General features: G+C 43.2%; 1 protein-coding gene across 2 annotated transcripts; it reads right to left on the bottom strand.

Annotated features, from left to right (window-relative positions):
• Window positions 1–4,409: 4,409 nt before the first annotated feature.
• On the bottom strand, window positions 4,410–14,982 carry LOC112256254 (P2X purinoceptor 3). Of its 2 annotated transcripts, XM_024429360.2 has the most exons (12): window positions 14,572–14,982; window positions 14,211–14,346; window positions 12,355–12,426; window positions 12,072–12,141; window positions 6,989–7,079; window positions 6,738–6,815; window positions 6,146–6,287; window positions 5,759–5,895; window positions 5,486–5,591; window positions 5,341–5,406; window positions 5,113–5,190; window positions 4,410–4,973 (listed from the first exon to the last, which is right to left on the bottom strand). In XM_024429360.2, exons 1-12 carry the CDS (start codon window positions 14,700–14,702, stop codon window positions 4,848–4,850), a joined length of 1,233 nt encoding a protein of 410 aa, XP_024285128.1. In that variant the 5' UTR covers window positions 14,703–14,982; the 3' UTR covers window positions 4,410–4,847. The 2 variants fall into 2 exon arrangements, with proteins under 2 accessions (XP_024285128.1, XP_042181612.1); XM_042325678.1 differs by lacking the exon at window positions 14,211–14,346.
• Window positions 14,983–19,145: the final 4,163 nt, after the last annotated feature.

Below are 19,145 nucleotides of genomic sequence, written 5' to 3'. Positions count from 1 at the left end.
AGAGAAATAAGCTTTTTGTGCGTATGGAAAAGTTCTGGGTTCTTTTATTTCAGCTCATGAAACATGGGACCAACACTTGTTGCGTGTTTATATTTTTGTTCAGTATAGAATCGATGATACCTTTCTGTGGTGCCAGGGCATGTATAGTGTTGTTGTAGCTAATGGTTTATTGGTAGGCCTATTTGGTCATAATTTTCTCATGTTAAGCCTAACGTTTCACGAAGCTATACATGGTGTCACAACTGCTGGCTGGTGGTAATAATTTAATAACTTTTTCAGTGATTAAAGTTAGAAATGTACACATTGCAAATTGTAAAATAAATGTTCAATGCAACAGCAATTCTAATCAACTTGCAGGACATAAGCCGTCCTCACGCTCTCTCCCAGCTTGGATAGAAGGTTGTTGTGTGTAAAACCAGTCTATTAATGCCAAATAACACAGTCAGTCCACCCTGAAAACACGAGCTTACTGGGGACTGTTTTATTATGCAGTGTACGATCTATAGCTAATGTATATACCTGCTATTAAGGAACTTTTTATAAAAATTACACATCAAATAGCCGTGATAAATTCATCCACAATTTATTGTTGAACTCAGCTGGTTTTGTCTGGCTAGTAGCCTACACAAACGGGCTGCAATATTCAAGGTAAATTAAGTCAAATCCAATTTAAGAGACTCCCCTGGTGTCCTGAAGGCTTCCTTTTTTGTGTGCAAATGTTTTCGCCACGGGCTGTAGGTCCAGGTTGGGAGCCTGACTGTTTTCGATAGTGAGTATTACCAACCTAGACAGTCTTTACTGAGACAATGTGAGTTATGTCCATTGTCAAACGCTAAAAAACTGCTTAAATATGATCAATATTCAGCTAGAAGAACAAGAAGGATTTTGTCATTTGCCACAGATATATTTGTGCGGAACAATAGAAGTAATGTCTTTCCTAACGTGAGGCAAACTTACTTTGCTCAGACATGTAAAAATTGCTTTCTCTGACCACACTGGGCAGAGAAAGCAGAAGCTTGCCAGTGTGCACCTGTGACAGAGGCACACAGAGTGAGAGTGATTGAGATAAAGAAAGAAAGGGAGAGAGTCCGAGTCACTGTCACTTGTGGATGAAAGGGCAAGGACTATAGAGTAGTTAGGCTATCCTGCCTCACTGGGCTTTCTCATTGGTCTGGATGTGTCTGCCTGTCTGCCTGTCTGCCTGTCTGTCTGTCTGTCTGTAAGGCCTGTGAAACGCTTATTCCTCCACTCTCCTCCCAGTGATGACATGATCCCTCTAGGAGCGAAAAAGAAAGAACAACTTCACCACGAAAATAGACAAAATGTGCCTTTTATAGAGATAGGCTACAGGGAAACAAGAGAGAGAGAGAATTTGATCGTGAGCAAGACAAAGAGAGACCTAATGAGTTTGAGCTGTTTTTTGACACTGCTGAGTCAACAGAGTGATGTTTCAACCTCTCTGACAACATATGGACAACTGGAGGGAGCATGCAACAGACAGGAAAGAAGGGGAAAGAATATGTCAACAATCCACCCGGAAAAAAGTGTGACATTGGAGAAAGACTAGGATGAAAAAGAGAAAAATCCTGGCATTCTTCCTAACAAGAGAAGAGAGGCCAAGGAACATGCCTGAAACTGAACTAAGACTGTGGACAATCAAGGCATATTCCAGATTGTTCTCTGTATGTAAATCTCAATAGCCGCTGGTCTGTCTAATCCATAATCCATATACAGCAAATCATATGTATGTAATGTACAGTACTGGTCAAAAGTTTGGACAAACCTACTCATTCAAGGTCTTTATTTTGACTATTTTCTACATTGTATAATAATAGTGAAGACATCAAAACTATGGAATAACCCATATTGAATCATGTAGTAACCAAAAAAAGTGTTAAACAAATCAAAATATATTTGAGATTCTTCGAAGTAGCTACAGCTTTGCACACTCTTGACATTCTCTCAACCAGCTTCATGAGGTTGCCACCTGGAATGCATTTCAGTTAACAGGTGTGCCTTCATTAAAGTTAATTTGTTGAATTTCTTTCCTTCTTAATGCGTTTTAGCCAATCAGCTGTGTTGTGACAAGGTACGGGTGTTATACAGAAGATAGCACTATTTGGTAAAAGACCAAGTCCATATTAGGGCAGGAACAGCTCAAATAAGCAAAGAGAAACAACAGTCCATCATTACTTTAAGACATGAAGGTCAGTTAATCCGAAACATTTCAAGAACTTTGAAAGTGTCTTCAAGTGCAGTCACAAAAACCATCAAGCGCTATGATGAAACTGGCTCTCATGAGGACCGCCACAGGAATGGAAGACCCAGAGTTACCTCTGCTGCAGAGGATAAGTTCATTAGTGTTAACTGCACCTCAGATTGCAGCCCAAATAAATAACACCATGGGACCACGCAGCCGTCATACTACTCAGGAAGGAGACGCATTCTGTCTCCTAGAGATGAACGTACTTTGTTGCGAAAAGTGCAAATCAATCCCAGGAAAACAGAAAAGGACCCTGTGAAGATGCTGAAGGAAACAGGTACAACGTATCTATATCCACAGTAAAACAAGTCCTATATCGACATAACCTGAATGGCCACTTAGTAAGGAAGAATCCACTGCTCCAAAACCGCAATAAAAAAGCCAGACTACGGTTTGCATCTGCACATGGTGGCAAAGATCGTACTTTTTGGAGAAATGTCCTCTGGTCTGATGAAACAAAAATAGAACTGTTTGGCCATAATGACCATCATTATGTTTGGAGGAAAAAAAGGAACGCTTGCAAGCCGAAGAACACCATCCCAATCGGGAAACACGGGGGTGGCAGCATCATGTTGTGGGGGTGCTTTGCTGCAAGAGGGACTGGTGCACTTCACAAAATAGATGGCATCATGAGGTAGGAAAATTATGTGGATATATTGAAGCAACATCTCAAGACATCAGTCAGGAAGTTAAAGCTTGGTTGCAAATGGGTCTTCCAAATGGATAATGACCCCAAGCATACTTCCAAAGTAGTGGCAAAATGGCTTAAGGACAACAAAGTCAAGGTATTGGAGTGGCCATCACAAAGCCCTGACCTCAATCCTATAGAAAATTTGTGGGCAGAAGTGAAAAAGCATGTGCGAGCAAGGAGGCCTACAAACCTGACTCAGTTACATCAGCTTTGTCAGGAGGAATGGGCCAACATTCACACAATTTATTGTGGGAAGCTTGTGGAAGGCTACCCAAAGCGTTTGACCCAAGTTAAACAATTTAAAAGCAATGCTATTAAGTACTAATTGAGTGTAGGTAAACTTCTGACCCACTGGGAATACGATGAAAGAAATAAAGCTGAAATTAATAATTTTCTCTACTACTCTTCTGACATTTCACATTCTTAAAATAAAGTGGTGATCCTAACTGACCCAAGACAGGGAATTTTTACTAGGATTTAATGTCAGGAATTGTGAAAAACGGAGTTTAAATGTATTTGGCTAAGGTGTATGTAAACTTCCAACTTCAACTGTATATGATATTATTTAAAATATATACAGTTGAAGTCGGAAGTTTACACACACTTAGGTTGGAGTCATTAAAACTCATTTTTTCAACCACTCCACAAATTTTTTGTTAACAAACTATAGTTTTGGCAAGTCAGTTTGGATATCTACTTTGTGCATGACACAAGTAATTTTTCCAACAATTGTTTACAGACAGATTATTTCACTTATAATTCACTGTATCTCATTGAGGTATTTAAAACCTTATTAATATCTCCCACAATAATAATAGAGTCTTGTTTTGCTTGTAGGTGAAATTAATTATTACAGTTGACGTCGGAAGTTTACATACACCTTAGCCAAATACATTTAAACTCAGTTTTTCACAATTCCTGCCATTTAATCCTAATAAAATTCCCTGTTTTAGGTCACTAATAACGATATTAATTAACAATAATTTTGATCGAATGTGCAAATTGTGCCAAACAGACAATTGGCACATTCGGATCAAAATTATTGTTAAGATATTATATTCCTTCTCTTTTAGCCAGGTAAATACTGATCGTCTTTTCTTATTATCTGCTAAGCCATTACAATTATAACTGGCTATACTTATTTCCCCATTTACCATAATGAGACAAGTTTCAATTCAATTTATCATAATATATGTTTGTAAACTTACCAATAAAAGTACCATGATGATTGAGTGTCCATATAGCTGTACCATGATATTTTATATTGTTTTCCACTATTCCACCCGCTGAAACCTGGGTTGTCGTCCATGTAACTGGCAGACCAGATCTATTGGTGCTGAGATGGGTCCGTGGTGGGAGGTGTGTTTTTATGTGTGCATGTGTGTGTGTATATCAGGTGTGTATTGCAATAGAATCAGATACAGACACACACAAAATACAGCAGGCGCGACTCAGTCAATTCCGACCAATTTATTTACTGGTTACTGTTGTTTTTTGAGGGTCCAAGATGATTATAGAACCACGTCATCTCTTCTCATACCCCTTTAAACCCCCCATCGTTATAGAACATCACAAATGGAGGTTATGAGAGCAAGACAGAGATGAAAAAAGGGATGAGGCCAGGTAAATGTAACATATGAACTACATAGTATATGTACAAAAGCAATGGGACCAGGGCAGAGCTTTTATGTATATTGATGTAACTGTTTATAAAGTTATTTTAAGCTACAGTAGAGTTCAGAAATAGTTTGCCCCAAAACAACATTTTAAAAGTTCCTCAGACGTTAAATCGTTACCTTCCCTCACATGAACATAGGACTTATCAACAGCTGCTAGTAAAATAAGGAAGTGGTGGAGGATCCTCTCTGCCGATTGGTTGAAGTGAACTGTCACTCAAAGCTGCTGGTCCAGGTAAAGGGAGACAGCTCCCGAGTCATCTGAAATCTTCTCCTCTGCTTTGTTTGACAGCTGGCTGCAACTTTCCCGGGAGAGTAATATCTGTATCTGTGACTCAGAAACCTAGGGAGAGGAAGCGAGGGAGAGAGAGAGAGAGAATAAGACTGTCTTGAGATGCTCTTCACCGCTCTCTCCCACACACAAATGACTTACAATATAACACAAAAAAAATATGCTTTTATCTGAGTAATTAAAAAAAAACCTCTTCAAATTTCTTGGCCTTGTATTGGTCCGCCCCCTTCAGGAAGTTCAGGAGGATGATATCACAGAGGACCGTACCCTGCAGCATATCAGAACAAAGACAGTTACACAAGTTGACCTAAAAAAATCCTGAAATACTTGCCTCGATTCTAGGGTTAATGGAGGTAACATTCTAAACGTATTGCATGACCTCCTTTTAAAGCATACAGTCTGAGTACAGAAGCCTTACCAGTCCCACAGAGGTAAAGGCTGCCACTAGGTTGATCAGAGTAGGAACTGTGTTGAACTTCCCTGCCTGAAAGGACAAAGACAGATGAATCCCGTATAATACACAGATAACAGGGACACGCACACACACCCTAATCCACACTCACAAGCCCAGTGACCAGGATGTCAAAGCGGATGGCGTAGGCCTTATGGAGAGTGCGGAAGTCCGTCCGATTCTCTATACCGTTCTCCGTTTTGTAATATTTGGCAAATCTGTGGATGATGAGAGAGGGGGAGACCGTGTCAATGAACACAGAAATAAAACGAGAGGAGGAGGGGGGTAAGAAGGATGGAGAGGGGAAAAGAAAGAGGACAGGGAGAAGGAGCAAGAAAGACGGGGAGTCTCTTGAATAGTACTAAACTGAAAGGGGTTACAGTACCTGAAGTTGTATCCCTGAGAGATGGCGTTCTTCTGAAACACAGCATCAAGTCGCGTAAAGGAGTAGTGTGGTTCACATCTTTCTTCTGACTCATCCAGATTACACTCCCATTCAATATTGATCCCGATCTCTCCACCCTGATAGAGGGAGACAGAGGGAGGGAAAAGAAGAGAAGGACAGATAGGTGAGGAGGGGGAAGAGGAAAGGTAGGGACAAGCAGTTGGGACTGGAGATATATAAAATGGAGAGGGAGAAGTGGGAAAGAGAGAGGTTGAGAAAGCAGAATATAAGAGAGGGAGAGGAGAGAAAAGAAAGATGGGAGACCTTCGGGGGAGAGAGATGGAGATAGAGGAGATGATGATGAAGAGAGGAGGAGATGAGTCTCACTGTCTGAGCGATGGTGGAGAAGTTCTGTCCAGTATAGCGCAGCACATCTCCCACCTTGAAGATGGGACAGTGGCGGTTGTGCTCCGGGTCATATGTACAGCTCCTGATATAAGTTGTATTCAGCGATGACGGGAAGTTCCCTCTGTGGGAGAGAGAAGGTACAAATTTGAGTGATAGAGCCAAATCCCCTTCTTCGGTAGAAAAGAGAGGGCAACGCCTTGACAAGAAAGTTGGAGTGAGACCTCCTGAAAGTACTCTAACACAAGATCATAAAGGTCTTCCCTTTGTTCATTTGAACATCTTGGCCATGTTCTGTTATAATCTCCACCCGGCACAGCCAGAAGAGGACTGGCCACCCCACATAGCCTGGTTCCTCTCTAGGTTTCTTCCTAGGTTTTGGCCTTTCTAGGGAGTTTTTCCTAGCCACCGTGCTTCTACACCTGCATTGCTTGCTGTTTGGGGTTTTAGGCTGGGTTTCTGTACAGCACTTTGAGATATCAGCTGATGTACGAAGGGCTATATAAATACATTTGATTTGATTTGAGGTGATTCCCCAATACAGCCCCAGGACTGAGAGGTGTGTCGGACTCACCTGGTGACGTTGAACATAGGGAAGCGGATACTGTTCTTGATGAAGATGGTGAAGTTTTCGACCTCCATCATTGGTTGCCTGAGAAAGGGTAAGGGAGAAAAAAGAGAGAGAGAAGAAGGACTTAGTTAGGTGGGATGCACAAGTTGTAAACATGACATGTCATATGTTCATAATATTGTGGTCTATATGAAGCAGCTTTCTTTATGAGACAGAGCGAGAGAGAGAAAGAGAAAATGAAAGAGAGGTCTTACATTATGACTTTGTCATTCTCGGCAGGGCACCAACCCTCCATCTCACAGCGGCCTCCTTCAGAGGAGTTCACACAGGCACCAGTTATTATTCCTGTGGAGGAGAGAGAGATAAAGAGGGAGAGAGAGAGAGAGAGAGAGAGAGAGAGAGAAAGAAAGCGAGAGCATGAGTGAGTGAGTGAGAGAGAGAGAGAGAGAGAGAGAGCTACAGGACTGTTTTACTAGCACAGACTAGAATATCTTCTGGGAATCATCCAATGGCATTGAGGACTATACCACCTCAGTCACCGGCTTCATCAATAAGTGCATCGACGATGTCGTCCCCACAGTGACTGTACGTACATATCCCAACCAGAAGCCATGGATTACAGGCAACATCTGCACCGAGCTAAAGGCTAGAGTACCCTGCAAAGCTCATCATTAAGCTTGAGGCCCTGGGTCTCAACCCCGCCCTGTGCAATTGGGTCATGAACTACCTGATGGGCCGCACCCGGGTGCTGAAGGTAGGTAACAACATCTACACTTCGCCTCAACACTGGGGCCCCACAAGGGTGCGTGCTCAGCCCCCTCCTGTGCTCCCTATGCACCCATGACTGCATGGCCATGCATGCGTCCAACTCAATCATCAAATTTGCAGATGACACAACAGTAGTAGGCTTGATTACCAACAACAACGAGACAGCCTACAGGGAGGAGGTGAGGGCACTCGGAGTGTAGTGTCAGCAAAACAACCTCTCACTCAATGTCAACAAAACAAAGGAGATGATCGTGGACTTCAGGAAACAGCAGAGGGAGCACTCCCCTATCCACGTCAATGGGACAGCAGTGGAGAAGGTTGAAAGTTTTAAGTTCCTCGGCTTACACATCACAGACAAACTGAAATGGTCCACCCACACAGACAGTGTGATGAAGAAGGCTCTACAGCGCCTCTTCAACCTCAGGAGGCTGAAGATATTTGGCTTGTCACCTAAAACCCACACAAACTTTTACAGATGCACATTTGAGAGCATCTTGTTGTTGATGTATCACCACCTGGTACGGCAACTGCACAGCCCACAACCTCAAGGCTCTCCAGAGGTTGGTGCGTTCTGCACCACGCAACACCGGGGGCAAACAAAATTAAGCTCCTTATGGAAAATCAAGAGACACTTTTTGCTGACTATTATAACAATGAGAACATCAGCAATCTCCCACACAGACCATCCCCTGGCATGGCACAGTGCTATATTAGCACACTACCCCTCTATTAAGAGGGGGAGGGTGTTACCGAGGGGTGGAAAGTCAGGATACTAGACAATGATGAATCTGAGTCAGCTAATATAAATCTCTAAGTCTGGAACAGTACTGGTATAGTGAAAACCAAAACAGTTTCAGCTGGACTTTCACCTAATCAAAGAATTAGCTCAGGAGGAGAAGCTCTCCCTCGAGAAAGATACCCCCATCCCGAGCAGGTCAGACCAGACCTCTTCCTTATATAACACCACAGATGAGCAACCCCAAGTGGAAAGTCAACCTCCCAGCACAGAGTACTACTCCCTCATTGAAATGAAGGATACATTCACCCAGCTGGAGGTAAGGCAAGTGAAGCTGGAACAGCAGGTGAACACACTCCAGTCAGCACAAAAAAATTGTCCAGCTAAACAACACCCCCTCAACCAGACCCGGAGAGCTGGAGGTGGAGAGAGACAAATCTGCACTCTGGACTGTGGTGAGACAACTTCAACAGTAGAAAAAGCAAGAGCAGGAGAAGAACAGAGCACTAGAGGAGAGGGTCAGACTGCTGAAGGAGAGGGAGAGGGGGATGGCATGTGACAGAGAACAACCCACTAGAGAGGTGGCCACACCCGCAGAAAAGCCAGCAGAACAGCCCAACTCAGCTCCCGACAAAAGTCTCGACACCACAGCAGAACAGTCCACCCCAGACCCTGACCACGTCGAATTCACAGCGGGACAGACAAATGAAGAACCCCAAGCCCAGAGGATCTCACGCCCCCTGAGCACCCTCCCCTGAAGACATACACAAGACACAGATTGTTCTCCTTATGGACTCAAATGGGAAATATATACAAGAAAAACTCTTCCCCAAACACAGACTGTCTAAACTCTGGTGTCCAAACACCCAGCGCGCCCTAGATCTTCTGTCTGAGGACCAACTAGGGTCACCCAGCCACATAATAAAACACATAGGCACAAATGACCTGAGAGCACAGTAGGAAAGGGTGGCCACAGCACTCAAGGGAGTGATTGAAAAAGCTTGTTCTACTTTCCCCAATGCACAAGTGGTTCACCCTGCTACCACCCTGCTATCTCCACCCTGCTACCACGAAGAGACTTCCACCCTGCCACAATACAGTGGGTAAACACAAGTATTTCCCATGACTGTGCCTCAAAACCAAATGTTTACCTGGCCCACCTCTCCACCCTGGACTTGAGCAGCCTTTATGACCAGGTCCACCTATACAAGGCAGCAGTGCCCACCTTTGCCCTGACCCTAAAGGACATCGCTCTCAAACACAGCCCCAACACTTCACACAGGAGCAACAGATCAATAGACACCCCACCCAGACCAGAGAGACACTCTCCCAGACCTGCGGGACCCCCCCGGGACCTACACATAGAGGACCCATGCCGAGAGGATCTACATCCAGGCCACAACACCACCAGCCACATCCATACCCCCACCCCAACCAATCAACCCCCCAAATCAACCATGACCACACCCCATTTAGGCCCCCTCAGATCAGACTTATGCCCCTCCTGCCCACCCCATGCACCCCACCCCCGCAAAGAGGGCTTCAACATGGAAATCACACATACGTCCAGGCCGTGGGCAGGCAAACAGGCCCAGCCCCCACTCTTACACTAGCCCAAGCCAATGGCATGTACCAGGTGCTTAGCAGGCTCTACTAACACTAACTGGCCAACAGGCCAAACCACACGACCAACAACATTGGACACTTTATGGAACACAAAGCCTTCACTATCTCATCCTGGAATATCCAAGGCCTGAGGTCATCTGCCTCTGGCCTAAAGAGCAAGGACCTGGGCTTCATCAAAGAAATCGGAAATACAGACATTGTCATCCTACAAGAAACATGGTGTAGAGGAGACGGACCCACTGGTTGCCCTCTAGTTACAGAGAGCTGGTAGTCCCATCCACCAAACTACCAGGTGTGAAACAGGGAAAAGACTCTGGGGGTATGCTAATTTGGTATAAGCAGACCTAACTCACTCCATTAAATTAATCAAAACAGGAGTATTTTACATTTGGCTAGAAATTCAAAAGGAAATTATCTTAACAGAGAACAATGTCCTCCTGTGTGCTACCTATATCCCCCCGACTAGAATCCCCATACTTTAAGGAAGATAGCTTCTCCATCCTGGTAGGGGAAATCAATCATTTCCAGGCCCAGGGACATGTACTAGTCTGTGGCGACCTCTTAAAGAAGAAGTTACAGGTCTGTGAGAGCCAGAAATCTTGCTTGTTTGTAGGTGACCAAATACTTATTTTCCACCATAATTTGCAAATAAATTCATTAAAAATCCTACAATGTGATTTTCTGGATTTTTTTCCCTAATTTTGTCTGTCATAGTTGAAGTGTACCTATGATGAAAATTACAGGCCTCTCTCGCCTTTTTAAGTGGGAGAACTTGCACAATTGGTGGCTGACTAAATACTTTTTTGCCCCACTGTACATGATCAAATAGAAATATTAGAAGCAACTATTAAAGACTACCAGAACCCATTCGATTCTCCAATTACCTTGAATGAACTACAGGACAAAATAAAAATCCTCCAACCCAAAAAGGCCTGTGGTGTTGATGGTATCCTCAATGAAATGATCAAATATACAGACAACAAATTCCAATTGGCTATACTAAAACTCTTTAATTAGCTCTGGCATCTTCCCCAAAATTTGTAACCAAGGACTGATCACCCCAATCCAGAAAGTGGAGGCAAATTTGATCCCAATAATTACCGTGGGATATGTGTCAACAGCAATCTTGGGAAAATCCTCTGCATTATCATTAAAAGCAGACTCATACATTTCCTCAGTGAAAACAATGTACTGAGCAAATTTCAAATGTTTTTTTTACCAAATTATCATACGACAGACCATGTATTCACCCTGCACACCCCAACTGACAAACAAGCAAACCAAAACAAAGGTAGAGTCTTCTCATACTTTGCTGATTTAAAAAAAAAGCCTTTGACTCAATTTGGCATGAGGGTCTGCAATACAAACTGATGGAAAGTGGTATGGGGGAAAAACATACGACATTATAAAATCCATGTACAGAAACAACAAGTGTGGGGTTAAAATAGGCACACATTTATTCCCACAGGGCTGTGGGTTGAGACAGGGATGCGGCTTAAGCCCCACCCGCTTCAACATATATATCAATGAATTGGCGTGGACACTAGAACAGTCTGCAGCACCCGGCAACACCCTACTAGAATCTGGAGTCAAATGTCTACTGTTTGCTGGCCCTGACAGTAAATCTCAGTAAGACCAAAGTAATGGTGTTCCAAAAAAGGTCCAGTCGCCAGGACCACAAATACAAATTCCATCTAGACACCGTTGCCCTAGAGCACACAAACAACAATACATACCTTGGCCTAAACATCAGCGCCACAGGTAACTTCCACAAAGCTGTGAACGATCTGAGAGATAAGGCAAGAAGGACCTTCTATGCCATCAAAAGGAACATAAAATTCGATATACCAATTAGGATCTGGCTAAAAATACTTGAATCAGTTATAGAACCCATTGCCCTTTATGGTTGTAAGGTCTGGGATCTGCTCATCAACCAAGAATTCACAAAATGGGACAAACACCAAATTGAGGCTCTGCATACAGAATTCTTCAAAAATGTCCTCTGTGTACAACGTCAAACACAGAATAATGCATGCAGAGCAGAGCAGAGCAGAGAGAGAGAGAGAGAGAGAGAGAGAGAGAGAGAGAGAGAGAGAGAGAGAGAGAGAGAGAGAGAGAGAGAGAGAGAGAGAGAGAGAGGAAGGATCAACGGAGTCCCAGGAGGGGAATGGTGGAGAAAACAAGAAGAGGAAATAGTTGAAACTCGCCGTTTCCAAGGAAGCTCCCTAAATGCTTGTCACAGTCTTCATCTGTTTCACACTCGTACTTCACGTCACTCTGAACACACAAAGAACAGATACACAGGCGTTAATAGCATTGGCCTTCGACCAGCAGCTCTGTCACCACCCAATATTAAATGCCTCAGCTCTTGTTAATGGTACGGGCGGGGGCTTTGCAGAGTAGAGTACGTTGTATTGTTAAAACCATGGTATAGAGAACTGGAGCAGGTAGGTAACCCGCTACATGTATACTGGACTGAAATGGACTCACCTCAGGGCAGAAGCCTTGGAATTGTTCCTCTGTGACGATGAGCTTGGTGATGATGCAGAACACTGCGGCACCCTGTCAGCACATATACAAACCAGCACTTTAGCCTAAACGTCATCAAGTCAACCTATCAGGCCTACTGCTGAAACCATCTAAAAGCCTCAACCAACGACATCTTTTTTGTTGTTCTTGCTATCATTAGCAACCCGTTTTTTTTTTTTTTTGCCATGCTACTTAACCAGTTTCTTGGGCTAATGCTAACTAATGTACTCTGATGAACCACTCAGACACTTATTCTACCCAACCAAAGGACTTCATTTAGTTTCCCATCATCACCTCACACCAAGCACTTCCCTTTAAGTGTTTAACATTACCACAGTGAAATGCTCAATGACATTATATCAAGTATCTATAGACTTCTTGTACCACACTTCGGCTGACTGGGCGAGTTTTTGTGTGTGTACCTATTGCAATCATTTTAATAACGTTTAATCAACATTTGGTACACTGAGTATACAAAATATGAAGAACACCTGATCCTCCCATGACAAACCAAATCAAATTGAATTTGTCACATGCGCCAAATACAACAACCTTACAGTGAAATTATATATTTTTTGACCTTTATTTAAGTAGGCAAGTCATTTAAGAACAAATTCTTATTTTCAATGACGGCCTAGGAACAGTAGGTTAACTGCCTGTTCAGGGTCAGAACAACAGATTTGTATCTTGTCAGCTTGGGCATTTGAACTTGCAACCTTCCGTTTATTAGTCCAACGCTCTAACCACTTGGCTACCCTGCTGCCCTGTAAATGCTTACTTACAAGCCCTTAACCAACAGTGCTTTAAGAAGTAAAAAAACAACAAAGTGTTGAGTAAAAAATAGAAAATAAAAGTAGCAAATAATTGAACAGCAGCAGTAAAATAACAAGTGAGGGTACATACAGGGGGTACCGGTACAGAGTCAATATGTGGGGGCACCGGTTAGTTGAGGTAACTGAGGTAAAATGTACATGTAGGTTGAGTTAAAGTGACGATGCATAGATTATAAACAGAGAGTAGCGGCAGTGTAAAAGAGGGGTCTGGGTAGCCCTTTGATTAGCTGTTCAGGAGTCTTATGGCCTTGGGGTAGAAACTGTTTAGAGGCCTCTTGGACCTAGACTTGGTGGTCCGATACCACTTGCCGTGCGGTAGCAGAGAAAACAGTCTATGACTTGGGTGGCTGGAGACACAGACTGACCAGGTAAATCCAGGTGAAAGCTAAGATCCCTTATTGATGTCACTTGTTAAATCCACTTCAATCAGTGTAGATGAAGGGGAGGAGACAGGTTAAATAAGGATTTTTAAGCCTTGAGACAATTGAGACATGGATTGTGTGTGTGCGCCATTCAGAGGGTGAATGAGCAAGACAAAATAAGTAATTTCCTTCTCACGGGCTATGGTAGTAGGTGCCAGGCACACCGGTTTGAGTGTGTCAAGAACTGCAATGCTGCTGGGTTTTTCACCCTTAACAGTTTCTTGCGTGGTTCAAGACTGGTTCGCCACCCGAAGGACATCCATCCAGTCAACCTGACACAACTGTGGGAAGCATCGGAGTCAACATGGGCCAGCAATCCTTGTGGAAGTTTGACACCTTGTAGAGTCCATGCCTGCGACGAATTGAGGCTGTTCTGGGGTGCAACTCAATATTAGGAAGACGGTCCTAGTGTTAGGTATACTCAGTGTATATTACACAGTGTACAGTTATAATATACAAGTTGTGTACAGTAACTATGTTAGCACTGCAGTATAACTTCTGTGTTGTTTTAGTTTAGGGTCAAAGGTAAGATGTCTCGGTTAGGCGTCTGGGTGTCACAGACCTGCGTAGGGGCGACATAGTCCGCCACATCCATCACACGGTTGTTATGGTAACCGAAGCCCTTCACCTTAGTCATGACAGAAGACTCGATGCCAGAGTCTTTCACCTGGTATGCCTTTTCGTGTAAAAAGACCCACCTAAATGACAAAACAGGAAAGAAAGGTAGATGGAGGCAAAGGTTACGGAGAATGACAGGGAGGGGGGCGGGTAAGGAAAGACGATTAGTAACAATAGTTCTAGAATGATCAGGAGCAAGACATTGGGAGAGGAAAGAATTAAGGGGGAAAGAAAGATGACAAAGAGAGGTCGACATTATCATACACACACACGCACATACACATACACAAACAAGTTGTACCGACCAAACGAAGTAGATGATGATGAGCAGTTGTACGACGCGGTTGATGATTCCAACAGACCAGCTCTTCACTACCACAGACTTGGTTGTCTCGTAGGTGAAGAAGTCCGTAATAAAGCCCCATAGCAAAGACATCCTGAGAGATGGGTTGTGTGTGCGTGCGTGCGTCTACGTGCGAAACAGCTGCAAGTCTATTTTGCATCAGAGTTTCTCCAGGTGGGTGAGTGAGAGCCCAACAAGTGTGTAAATACTGCTTCAGTTGCCTCCCAATGCTGCTGAGAAGACGTCTCACAAAAATGTCCCTCTGTGTGTCGTCGATCCTTCTGCTTCTCACCCTCTTTAGTACCTCTCTCTGTAACACCCTGTCCCTCTCTCTCTCTCTGGTTCGTTGGGTAATCATGCTGGACCTCCCCTTTTCTCCTGCAAATGAAAAAAAAAGAAGAAGCGGAAATGAAAAAAACTCTTTATCTCTCTATTCCTCTCTCTCTACTCCTCTCTCTCTCTCTCTCTCTCTCTCTCTCTCTCTCTCTATTCTCTCTCTCTCTATTCCTCTCTCTCTATTCCTCTCTCTCTCTCTCTCTCTCTCTCTCTATTCCTCTCTCTCTCTCTCTCTCTATTCTCTCTCTCTCTATTCTCTCTCTCTATTCCTCTCTCTCTCTCTCTCTCTCTCTCTATTCCTCTCTCTCTCTCTCTCTCTCTCTCTCTCTATTCTCTCTCTCTCTCTCTCTCTCTCTCTCTATTCTCTCTCTCTCTATTCCTCTCTCTCTCTCTCTCTCTCTCTCTCTATTCCTCTCTCTCTCTCTCTCTCTATTCCTCTCTCTCTCTTCTCTCTCTATTCCTCTCTCTCTCTATTCTCTCTCTCTCTCTCTCTCTATTTCTCTCTCTCTCTCTCTATATTCTCTCTCTCTCTCTCTCTCTCTCTCTCTCTCTCCACCACAAATCCCTATCTCCCGACCGCCCCTTGAGTCCCTCCCTTTCCCATCAAAACTGTTCTCCCCTCTTACTTCTGACACGAGTGTCTCACTACATGTGAACACAAAACGCTTACCTCAAATCGCCTTTGACCTACACACACGTTCAAATTCCAACGGAACCCCACAACATGTGAACAGCGCTCCGCAGAGCGGTAAACACACAGTAAGATGCATTTGAGAGATCAATACAAACTAGGTCTCTCATACTATTAAGGGTGTAATGATAATGGCTATTATAATCCCGCTTAGTGGCATACACACGAAGTGTGCTAATGTAAGCATTTCAACAGTTGTAAGTGTGTTTGCGGCACGTGTGCCTGTGTGTGTGTGTGTGTTGTGTACATGTGTATAATATCTAGATACCGAGCTGGAAGATGTCATGTCTTCACTTCTTAAGTGGTTCCATTAAGTCTGTGGCCAATTACAGTAGTACAATGCAAGTAACAAACACAATTAATACATTAACAATAGGATTATATGAGCTCTGAGTGCACATGCCAAGGCAATGTTATCACGTTTCAGGAAATGGCATGGTTCTGTGAAATCTATATACAGCACATCCCAGACATACATGATAAAGCAGAGACTTAGTAAGGGGTGTGCTCGTGATATGAGTAAGACAGAGAGAGAGACCGAGAGAGCAACAGCAAGAGAGAGAGACAGAAAAAGAGAGACAGAAAGAGAGTGAGACAGAGACAGAAAGAGAGAGAGACAGAACGAGAGAGAGAGACAGAGAGAGAGACAGAGACAGAGACAGAAACAGAAATAGAGAGCGACGACATAGGATTGACTGAGGTCTCTCTCATTAATGGCATTTTTGTGAAAGGGAAAACCACAAGTGATCATCATACAGGAAATGACTCAGCGTAGACAGATAAACACGCACGTACACACGCGGACACAAAAGTATGTCTTCACATTAGTGAAATTATAGATATATATGCACATAAACGTTTGAATTATAGTGACCTGAGGGAAGGAGGAGTAGTCATTTTCGTCTGATGAACATGATATTTTGGAGAGGAGACGCTGTCTTACAGGGGAATCCCTCTGGGTCGGCACCGCACACTATCATCCTGGTACCCCTCGCTTTTAAAAACCACCCCCCTCACCTTGCCCACCCCACCCAGCCCCTTTTAATAACCACCCTTCCTATTCTGACCCCACTCTACAACCACTGTCTCTACCCTGCCCTGCCATCAACTCACATTAGAATTCACTCTGAAACAAACAACCCCTGCTTGGTTAAACTGGATCAATGCATACGTAGAAGCTGCAGGAAAAGCATTAAAGGTTACTCTCTTTGTTTGAACAACTTTCTGCATCCAGGATGAGGTTCCGATAAGTGTGTTCACCTTCTGACCCCACACTCATGCTCAGTCAGCCGTCTGACCGGTCTGGCTCTCTCTCCTCCAGTTCTGAAGGCGAAGACTATTACCTCCCACTATGATGACCACATAATAATGTTATAGTAACGTTGAATATTATGATACATCTGGAAATGTTCATCTATGTGGCACATCAACCCGAACAACATTGTAGCCCTTCCTGTAATATCTATTATCTCTCTCAGTACAGCCACTAATGCCACACTTTCTATAACAAACTCAATTAAGAGAAGCAATCTTATGATCTGTTTTAAAACGTATCAATAGCAGAACGGCAAGGATCAAATTACCGAACTTCTGATCATTTTTGTTTTGGCTAAGTCCCTGACTTACGTATCTTGGACCACCTTTTTACAAAAATTGAAATACAAATGTCATCAGTGAATACAAAACTCAGTGTTAAGTATTCTGTTCACAGAGTATAACACATTGTATCAGGGGCGCAACTTTGGTTTTAGAAGTGGGGGGGACATAATATATATTTATACTGTATATATACACTACCGGTCAAAAGTTTTAGAACACCTACTCATTCAAGGGTTTTTCTTTATTTTGACTATTTTCTACATTGTAGAATAATAGTGAAGACATCAAAACTATGAAATAACACATATGGAATCATGTAGTAAAAAAGTGTCAAAAAATATTTTTGATTTTAGATTCTTCAAATAGTCACCCTTTGTCTTGATGACAGCTTTGCACACTCTTGGCATTCTCTCAACCAGCTTCACCTGGAATGCTTTCCAGTCTTGAAGGAGTTCCCATATATGCTGAGCACTTGTTGGCTGCTTTTCCTTCACTCTGCATTCCGACTCATCCCAAACCATCTCAATTTGGTTGAGGTCGGGGGATTGTGGAGGCCAGGTCATCTGATGCAGCACTCCATCACTCTCCTTCTTGGTAAAATAGCCCGTACACAGCCTGAAGGTGTGTTGGGTCATTGTCCTGTTGAAAAATAAATGATAGCCCCACTAAGCCCAAACCTGATGGGATGGCGTATTGCTGCAGAATGCTGTGGTAGGCATGCTGGTTAAGTGTGCCTTGAATTCTAAATAAATTACAGACAGTGTCACCAGCAAAGCACCCCCACACCGTAACACCTCCTCCATGTTTTATGATGGGAAATACACATGCAGAGATCATCCGTTCACCCACACCTCATCTCACAAAGACATCCCCCCCATACTATGTCACAACACAACTGATTGGCTGAAACGCATTAAGAAGGGAAGAAATTCAACAAATTAACTTTAATGAAGGCACACCTGTTAATTGAAATGCATTCCAGGTGACTACCTCATGAAGCTGGTTGAGAGAGGGACAAAAACGCAATTTCAGAATGCGTGTGTGGGGGGGGGGGGGCATGTCAGCCTCATCCCCAGTGAAAGTTGTGCCCCTGCATTGTCCTCATCAGAAGAGAAATGTGTGCAATTGTGTTCAACGTTTCCAGCAATCGGTAAATACTACTGCACGGAATTCTAAATCACCCCGTCAGTGTCATACCGTGTACGATATATAATTTTTACAATATTGTGGACATGCAGATGGAGAAAATGCGTTACTCCCAAGTCATCATCTTCGACATTGTGACCTTCCTCTATAGAGCATTGCTTCGATGTGCATTTTTTTTACGCTGCTGCTACTCGCTGTTTATTATCTATGCATAGTCACTTCACCCCTACCTACATGTACATATTTCCTCAAATTACCTCGTCTAACTTGTACCCACGCACATTGACTCGATACCGGTACCCCCTGTATATATAGCATTGTTTTTGTTATTTTATTGTGTTACTTTTTTAACTTGAGTTTATTTAGTAAATATTTTCTTAAACTCGTTTAAAAAAAACTGCATTGTTAGTTAAGGGCTTATAAGTAAACATTTCACAGTAATGTCTATACACCTGTTGTATTCGGTGCATAAAATGTGATTTGATTTGATTGAGGCCTATAAATTCATATCAGTTGTGTTCCTCCATTGTGTACACCTTTCCTTATTTCTATTGTGGATCGTGTTTCTGTGCAATGGTCTAGAAAACTATGAGCAAACCAGCCTTTGTATTGAATACATGGAATTGGATTATGATGGAATTAAATTCTGCACGTGCTTATTTTTTATTTTTTTACCAGGAATAATACTGTCTGCTTGGATTCGAGCGATAAGTACGGTTGCGTTCGTCTTTTTGCAAGCAGTCGGGCTCAATTTTGACGGTAGA

This window comes from Oncorhynchus tshawytscha, linkage group LG08 (assembly GCF_018296145.1).
Source record: "Oncorhynchus tshawytscha isolate Ot180627B linkage group LG08, Otsh_v2.0, whole genome shotgun sequence".
NCBI lineage: Eukaryota > Metazoa > Chordata > Actinopteri > Salmoniformes > Salmonidae > Oncorhynchus > Oncorhynchus tshawytscha.
This window is presented reverse-complemented; position numbering and strand designations above follow the sequence as displayed.